Source organism: Urocampus carinirostris, chromosome 1 (assembly GCF_059441175.1).
Source record: "Urocampus carinirostris isolate Australia breed hairy pipefish chromosome 1, RoL_Ucar_1.0, whole genome shotgun sequence".
Lineage (NCBI taxonomy): Eukaryota > Metazoa > Chordata > Actinopteri > Syngnathiformes > Syngnathidae > Urocampus > Urocampus carinirostris.
The window spans coordinates 46036323-46045802 of record NC_142349.1 but is presented as its reverse complement, the minus strand read 5'-3'; the positions used below and the strand labels follow the sequence as shown (position 1 = coordinate 46045802).

Genomic DNA, 9480 nt, shown 5'->3' with positions numbered 1-9480 from the left:
GACAGTGGCATACCTGTCAACCTCCACGGCTCCATGCCCGTAAAAACTGTCGTATGTTAATCGAAGTGAGCTCTTGTTAGTTGAGTACAACTTATGTACATGGATTTCACACTTCAACAAATACTTAAAAAAACAGGTGAAAAGACTAAAACAAATGCAAGTTTGACTCAGACTAAAATGAGGCAATTGTATAAAATTTCCTTTTTTTCAAATTAAATCCAACCTTTGACATCTTGGGCCAACTAAAAAAGTATGAAGAGTCTGATTTTTAGGGTGGCGCAAGACACAATATATTCTAAATATATTCGAAAGTGACCATGCGAGCACAAATCCCCAATGAGCATGCATCAGACACCCTCTGAAACACGTTGCTCACAAGCAACCAAGCTAGCTGTAGCTGTCTAGATTTCTCCTTGTAATGTGTGCCAACACAGAGGCCCAAAAAAGCAGTCCCTTTGTCATTCATGTTGGTTGCCAAGAATGACTCCCTATCCTCCCGTTTGCTCTTTCAGCATTTTCTTCATGACAAGTGAGTAGCCACAGCTGACAACGAGGCACTCTGAAGAGGCTATGCTAAAGGACCATTTGGAAGCTATGTACCTAGCTGACTGCTAGAGCAAAACAAACCGTAACAAGTGCAATTCCGAGCTGTTTTTTAGCCATACCTTCCCCAAAATCTGAAAACCTGAAGTGATGAGAAAAAAAACCCATAATTGTGCAAAGTAAAAATGCTTTTCCAAGTCCCACTCATGCTAAAATGAGTTGAACTAGTATAAAACTCAAAGCATATTGTCTGAAGTTAAGTCCTTATGTTTTATACAAGTCCTTATGTTTTATACAAGACATTACTGTTATTGGCATTTGGGGGTAAGTCATCTCCTGAGAAGTGACGGAAACGTTAAATAGGAAAGACCGGCAAATGTTCGGCGGAGCAGGATGTACAGGAAATACCAGCTCTTCCTTGAAAAAACACAAGTGTTGCAAATGTCAACAAGGGTAATGGTGGAAAGGAGTCAGGAGGCACAACAGAGGGATGTCGTTTAGTTTAAACATCAAAATACTCGCGTTGTCACTGTTTCGTTTTTTTCAAGGTTTCATTTTGATTCTTGCCGATCAGGTCAGTCAAGCTCAACTTCATAGCTGTCGTCCAGACACTCCCTCCCCTATGTATTGTATTTCTCCTGACAATGGATGCCTGAGCATTCGTTGTCACAAGGGTCAGCGAGTTTTGTACAAAAAGAAAGATGATGTGCCGACATGGTAAGGGGACACAAATAGCGAGTTAGTGTATACAATTGAAACTTAATCAGAGGCGTATTTTTGACATCCCCTCAACCCCCCAAAATCGTTGAAATTGTTCATTAAAACGAGACCTTCGTGTCCACATCACTGTGGTTTATTTGCTGCTCTCTAGTGTTCGGGATGCGGCCATGCAGCGTACTTTTAACCAGGGCCGGAGTGGGCCCCTATATCAGCCCGGGAGTTTTCTACCAAAGGCCGGCCCACTTAGCTATGCAAGAGGAATTTGAATGACTGGAACAAAAGCAAGCCTTTATGATGCATTTTTGTTGGGGATAAATTAAGGCAGGGGTGTCAAACTCATTTTAACTCGGGGGCCACACGATAGAACAAACATTCTGTCGGGGGCCGGACTAGTAGATTAAAGAGAAAGAAAAAGAGAGATAAAGAAATAAGAGAAAGAGGGAGGGAAAAGGAGAGAGGGCGCGACAAAGAAAGAAAAAGAGAGAGAGGGAAGAGAAATAGAAATACAGACAGAAGGAGAGAAAAGAGAAAAGAAAGCGCGAAGGGTAGGAAGACAGAAAGAGAAAAGAGAGAAAAGGAAAAAAGGAAGTTAAAGCAAAAAAAGTTAAAAAGACGGAGAGAGAAAGAGACAAAGAGCAACAAAGGAAGAGAAAAAGAGAGACACAGAGAGTGAAAGAGACAGAGACAGAGAGTGGGAGAAAATGGGTGGAAAAGAGCGAGAGAGAGAGAGAGAGAGAGAGAGAGAGAAATACAAGTACAGTTTCTTTGTTCGAGGCACCTGGCTTTGGCAACACCAAGTTGACATATTTCAACCTGCAGCTTGTTTTTCTCTTGCGCTTCTCTGAGTGTTGTCTCGCGGGCTGGATTCAATCCCTTAGCGGGCCTGATCTGGCTCGCGGCCCGCCTGTTTGACACCTGCGAATTAAGGTATGTTGACAAATTAACAGAAAACACTTTACAATTTTAATCCAGATGAAAATTATATGAAGATTCTGTTATAGATGAACACATATTTAGCATATTCGCCTAACACGCGAAAGGTCTCTGTTCGAGACAGGGTGGAAACATGTTTGCCTGGAGAGGGATAAGCACCACCAGTCCTTACTTGCCCAAGACACACCACAGGAAATGGTGCCCCTGCGACCTTAATTGTTAAGGGAACCAACCAACCAACACACCTACCAACCAACACACTAAACAAACAAACCAACCAACCAACCAACCAACCAACCAACCAACCAACACACCAACCAACCGACCAACACACCAACTGACCGACCGACCGACCAACCAACCAACCAACTAACCAACCAACCAACACACATACCAACCAACCAACCAACTCACGAGCCAACCAACTCACGAGCCAACCAACCCACGAACCAACCAACCCACAGACCAACTAACCAACACACCAATCAACCAACACACCAACTAATCAACACCCCAACCAACCAACACATCAACCAATCAACACACCAACCAACCAACACACCACTCACACACCCACACTAACACCCACCCACCCATGGATGAAAAAAGAGACGGAATTCTCTTCACTATGAGATTATTTGAGTGAGAGGAGCTACAGAACTGCTAGATTCTGAAAACGTAGTACAACACATATCCTGGGACACACAAATGATGGGCAAAAAGTGGAAGTTGAGTGAACTGAATGATAACAGTCATTTTTTTCCTTTTTTGGCTTTTTTTTACTCTAACTAGCACCTTTCTGCCCTCCATCGTAGCCCACTTATATGATTGCCGCTGTTCTGTGTTAGTTTTATTGCTACAGAAAAAAGTGGTGGTGGGCCAAACCAAACCAAGTTCAAATTTGGGAGGGGAGAATTCCCCATATGGTAAAACTCGCTTCATATGAAACGATGTTGCTGAATGTTGCTAAATAACTAACTACAGAATGAATGCACGAGTAAGGTTAGATGGTGTGAGTGACAGATACATGTTCAAATTATTTTTCTTATCCAGCCAGCCCAGACTCCACCTTGACATGAGCTGGCCCTTTGGGAAATCTTCTGTTCTTCCTGCTTAGCCACTCTGGCATTGCTTGTAACTCACAACTAAGAATCAATAATGCGCTGGTTCGAGACCGGATGGAAGCATTTGTTGAGATGGATGAGCACCACCATGCTGTACTCGCCCAGGACACACAGGAGAAAGTGGTTCCCCTACAACCCCAATGGTTAAGGGATAATACACTATACAGCGACATCTAGTGTTCAAATAATACAGACTGTCCCAATAACTCCGGAAAATGTTTTGAATGAGTCATCATTGTCTAATAGTAAATACCCTAAGTGCCATTTGTAATATTTAGTTTTTGATTCTAAAAAACAGCACGTGCATCAGCTGCACGTTGTGGAGAATAAATTACATTTTCAATTTGTATTTCCGGTGATCATTTGCTCTATTAGGACGCAACAAACACAATGCTTAGTGGATTCATGAATAATTAACGGTTCATTATGACGCTCGGCATACACAGAAAAAGAATGACCGAGAGAACTCATCATACTCGGTGAATCATAGTGGAGTGACTGAGCTGTTTTTTTCTTCAATAAGTGTTAGCTGGAGGGGAAAAATTAGGTGTGGAAGGACTTCTCACCATAAAACCCTGTACAAGAAACTGCCTTTGCCTCTGTTTTCGTGGCATGGAGCTCTAATAAATTACATTGAGAAGTATTTGAAATACTTATTTTCTTTGGATGGCAAACTAGGAGGTGAAAGTTGATGCAAAATTCACCGCACAACATTTGACGCTGCCCAACAACCACTTACACAGACCAAATGCACTCAAGGTCAATTCATCAGTGAATCATTTAATGTTTGATATTCTGTTTTGGACAATAAAAACTTCTTATAATTTCTTTATTTCTGTGATATAAAAAGGGGGGAATGTTATGCAAACAGGTTTGCTGGGGATACCAGGGTTGCTCATCATTTTGACAATTGTTGTTGCACACAGTCGTTTTGTTCATTTTGCTCCCTTTTTGTGTGTTTTTGACTGGGATTTCACACTGACGTTCGTTATTTTGAATTGTATGCGCTGTTTACATCAATGCCACTGTTGGCCAATCATGTTGCTGTTCTTTTATTGCCACACCCGAGGGCTGACCTGCTTGTTATAATCGAAATTTAACAAAAATAAACGGCAAAGGGGAGCACCCTGAAGAACAGGTTGGAATTTTTTATCATGGGGTTTGGAACAGTCCTCTACTGTTATTGCAAGTTAAAAAAATCATTAATGTATTCTCTCCTTATTTTGAGTGTCTACTAAACTATAAACATGTCAAACAAAATTAAACATAGTCAAAATATGTTACAGATTTGAAGATTTACTTCTCCTGGGTAGCTGCTAGCCAAGTACATCAAATACACTCAAAATAAATAAAAACAATCATTATGCTAAATAACATACTCAATCATACAGTTTCAGATAATAAAATACTTTAAAGTTGTAAATGTAAAAGTTATATGGTTGAAAATTATAATGAAAATAAAAAGGAGAGCAGAAAGAGGTAAACTGCATATAGTTCCTATTTGCAAAACATATTTTCGATAGAACTATTACCAGTTTTGGGCCTAGTCAGGGTCCCAATGTTTGTAAAGTATAAAAAAAAAAAAAAATCTTTTTTTTTTTCTTTAAAATTTGTATGATAATGTCTTACTAATATATGTAAATTTGTGTGCCATTTTGACCAAATAGGACGACCGTAAAAAAGGCTCAATTCCAAGAAATTCAAGCCCGCAAACTGTCATAGGACAATGGTACCGAAAGAATATAGAGACATACACCTCACATTATTTCTTAGGACAAAATGATAATCTTCAAGACATTTAATAGGTCACACATTCTTAGCATTTTTGCATTTGGTTTGGATCAAATGAAATAAACGGATAAACACACAAAAAAACCCAAACAATGTAAAAATCCAAACATCATGAGAACAAAACGTGCTGAGAATTCTCATCCTTCCCGTAACCAGGACAACAAGGGGGCTGGCAATAATTTCAGTCCATCAATTTACAGCTACAGAGCACACACTCTTCGGTGAGAACGAGTCAGGCTGTTTTAAATGGAGTGGCTTTACTCAAATCTAATTGTAGGAGGGACTGGGTGGCTTCTAAAAAAGGAATACTTTCCCTGGATGCAAGTGATGACGCAGACCACAGCCTCCGCGTGGGTGTATATAAAATCCACACCGGGTTCTGCTCGTCACGCACATGGCCGGACGAGTGAGCTGGGCTTAAGGATCTTCATACCGATGACGGCTGAACCGACTCAAAAATGAACTCTGCCAAGAAGTTCCAATTTCCAGCAGATGAAATCCACCAAATGTCCAAACCACTCACCGGGCATCCTCACCCGTTATGGCCAGACCTTAGCCCAATGGTCCAGCAGCAGCACCCTAAGGTGGCAGACCTATCAAAGACAGGAATGAATCTGCTGGAAACAGTCAAAGGGCGATGGAGGCAGCAAGACAAGAGGGGAACGCAGGAGGAGGCTTGCATCTCCGGCAAGGTTGAAAGATACGCAGATGTGCCTTGTGCCATCAGCCCAATGAACTGTCACAGAATTGTGGTGTTGGGCGCACCCGGTGTGGGGAAGACCAATTTGGTGAGGCGTTTCCTTGGAAGGGAGTTCCAAGAGACGTACGAAGCCACTGCAGAGGACTTTCACAGGAAGCTGTTTCACGTTGGAGCAGAGACATACCAGGTGGACCTGCTGGACGCCTCCAGGGAGAGAAACTTTCCGGCAAAACGGAGGCTTTCTATACTGACAGGTGAATATCACGTCCTGTAATTCTTTTTTTGTTTTATGTGGTATTTCAAATTAGTGATCTTGGTTCAATATTGATTACCACAATCATTGACATTCCCAATTCTAATCCGTTATTGCATTCCTTCAATTTATTGTTAAAATTCATATATACAGTCATATCGGTGTAAAAATCGGCCCAGACAAGTAACTATTACTTTAAGTTAGGGTTATGTTGATACATTTTTTTTGATGAACCTGGAGGAAAATTTTAATTTGCAACACAACTTTAACAAAAAAGAGCACAAAAATGAATGTTCAAATTGGTTTGTAAATATTTCATTGTTTTCAAAACTAAAACTCAATCTTTGCATATATTTAAGTTAACATGATAAGTCCGCTTTTATGGAGGACTACAAAAAAAATGGTTTCTAGTGTTTGAACAATTAAAAAATAAACATGTTTCATACAGGGTTATTCGTGAATAGTCATAGTTCAGTTTGATGATCGTTTTTGCACCATGACTGTTAAATACATCATAATTTTGTTGTTCATTTTCTGCATCTTAAGTAAAGCATTTATACCACTGATTTCAAAAGACTCGTTGAGGTGGAAATTGGCCTTGTACAAAAATTAAAAAGGAAAAGAGGAGGGAAAACGCAAAAGAAAAACCTTAAGAACTTTGCCCGTTAAAAAAGAAAAAGCCTAAAAAAAAAAAAAATTAGGGTGTTTATTCCACACAAACAAAGGGGTACGTTGCAAAAAATCATTTCACAAATAACTAATCCTGAGCCGTGAATGTCAAACGGCGAATTACCACAGGTCTACTTGAATGTTTTTTTTTGACAGATATTCATATTTCTTTGGTTACAATACAGTCGTTTACTTCTTTTAATGTTTGGATATACAGTGTATTGCAACCAGAGGTGCCAATGTATAATCAAACGAAAAAATACATTCTTATATTTGCCAAACAAATAGGTATAATTTGGCTCTATTTTTGTTGTGTCCAGGTGACATATTCCTGCTTGTCTTCAGCTTGGACCACAGAGAGTCCCTAAGTGAAGTTTGTGGGCTGCTCGGCGAGATCCATGATGCAAAGACAAAGTTGTTCAAATCCAAACGTCACACAAGATTGCCCGTGGTGGTTTGTGGAAACAAAGTGGACTTGGACACTCATCGAGTCATCAGTCGGTCCGACGTCACTGAGGCCTTAGCCAAAGATGTGGCTTTCTACGAAACCTCTGCCAAGTTTGGCACAGGGCTGGATGCCGTGTTCCAGGAGCTTGCCGCCATGGGCGGCTTACCCTACGAGACGTCTCCTGCGCGGCATCAACTAGTCTCTATGGTGACTTATCAGTCGCTATGTCAGCGCAGTCGGGGACGCAGCCGCACGCTTGCAGAGGGCACGGCCTGCGCCACCGTGGACCTGCTGGCACGGCGGCCCAGTTTCGACAGCGACCTGCGGTTGGTGCTTGAATCAAGTGCCAAAGTCAAAAAACCAGAGAGGTGTCCGATTCAATGAATTGTGAACCCTCTCTACAGAAACCAATTGCGGTAGTATACTGCAATGTTGTATTATGTAAGGAGTTATACTCTGTATAGCACTTGGCTGGACCAGTGCATTTCTTATTTTTGTATTTATAACTGTCATTTTTCTTTATTAGTAGAAATTGATTTGTTTCCCCACAGAAATGTGACTTGTATGTAAATATTTCTTGAACACATTTAAAATTAAAATAACTACAACCTATACAAAGTGTTTCTTATTTCTTATAGGTTATATAACAGATAAAATACCAAGTAACTATCATCATGGCCTGCCATCACCCCTCCCTGATGGACATCTACTCGATTCTGTGCCTCAGCAGAGCCCAACAACGTTATCAAGGACAGGTTACATTCAGGTGTCCAACTGTTTGACCTGCTACCTTCAGGGAGGCGTTGCAGGTGCAACAAAGTAAAAACAAACAGAATGAGGAATAGCTTCTTCCCAAGAGGTATTACAACCCTGGAGCACAATGTACTGAACAACTGCTAATGCTAATTTGGAATATTTATGGGCAGCACGGCGGTGCAGTGGTTAGCGTGTGTGTGGCACAGTTCCGAGGTCATGAGATCAAATCTTCCTGTGTGGAGTTTGCATGTTCTCCCCGTGCCTGCGTGGGTTTCCTCCAGGCACTCCGATTTCCTCTCACATTCCAAAAACATGCATGTCAGGTTAATTGGCCGGTCCAAATTGTCCCCAGATGTGAATGAGCAAGTGAGTTGTCTGTCTCTGTGTGCCCTGCGACTGGCTGGCAACCAGTTCCACTGCCCACTGCCCGAGGATAGCTTGGATGGGCTCCAGCACCCCCGCGACCACACTGACGATAAGAGGTTGAGATAATGGATAGATATTGTATATCATTATAATTTTGTTTTTTTGAGGGTTTATCCTTTTGAATATTTTTACCTTTTTAATTAGTTTTACTTGCACTTAAAGTTGAAGCCCTCCAATTTTGGTATACTTGTATAATCACAAGAGTTCATTCAAACACAGTGAAGTTTAAAATTAGAGAACAACTTTTAAAATAATACCATCTTTACTGTTACAGTTAAATTACATTTTATTGTGTTTGTATCATGGTCCTACATCACTACTAAAGGCATTTCACACACGCAAAATAGAAATAGAATATTTTTCAGAAAACAGACTGATTAAAATTAAAGAATAACAATTTCTATGGTATGGTAAAAAAATCTGAAAGGTTACCACAGTCAGCAATTAATAAGACATTTACAGGCCTCTGCTGTGAATCACTCCAGCATATCTGCGGCCACAGGATAGTACTAGTCTCTCAAACAGCTTTGGTGTGATTTTGGTCCATTCTTCTCACTGTGATTATAGTGGGTTTCTTGACCATAACTCTGCCACCAAGGATTTTCCAGAGGTTCTCTATTGGGTTGATATCAGAAGTCTGGGCAGGCCATGCCATAAATTCAATGTTTTCACCTTCAAGGAAAGTCTTTACCCGTTTGCAGTGGGATACAGAGCATTGTCCTGCATGAAGACTACAGGGTGATTAGACAATGAACGCAAGTAAAGAACCATGTGCTGTTGAAGAAAGTTCTGATAAACATTTGCATTCAGCCGGCCACGTGGCTGTACAAGAGGACCAAATCCTGCTGCAGAAAATATGCCCCAAACCATGACAATTCCTCCTCCTCCACCTCTCAGTGACTTACACTGACTTTGATTATTTTTGCTAATGAGAGGTTTGGGCACTGCAGTGTTGGCCTTTAGTCCAAATACTCTTAAACGGCGTGACACTGTATGGTGAGACAGATCCTAAAAATATTCAGCTTTGGACTGGCGAGCAATTTCAACTGCAATGTGTAAGTGATTACCCAGTCCTTCATGTATCTTCCGTGGAGGACCAGCCTTTTGGAGGTACTTT

At 41.0% G+C, this 9480-nt stretch overlaps 1 protein-coding gene across 1 annotated transcript; it reads left to right on the top strand.

Moving 5' to 3' along the window:
• The first annotated feature begins 5354 nt into the window (after positions 1-5354).
• Positions 5355-7766, top strand: rasd2a (RASD family member 2a). The gene is made up of 2 exons (XM_088355736.1): positions 5355-6065; positions 7054-7766. Exons 1-2 carry the CDS (start codon positions 5570-5572, stop codon positions 7563-7565), a joined length of 1008 nt encoding a protein of 335 aa, XP_088211862.1. The 5' UTR covers positions 5355-5569; the 3' UTR covers positions 7566-7766.
• Positions 7767-9480: the final 1714 nt, after the last annotated feature.

Bases quoted from the DNA above. Each gene is read 5' to 3' on its own strand.
- rasd2a (XM_088355736.1), top strand. From the start codon at position 5,570: ATGAACTCTGCCAAGAAGTTCCAATTTCCAGCAGATGAAATCCACCAA. The intron at 6,066-7,053 runs GTGAATATCACG...TGTTGTGTCCAG, and splicing joins GAGGCTTTCTATACTGACAG to GTGACATATTCCTGCTTGTC.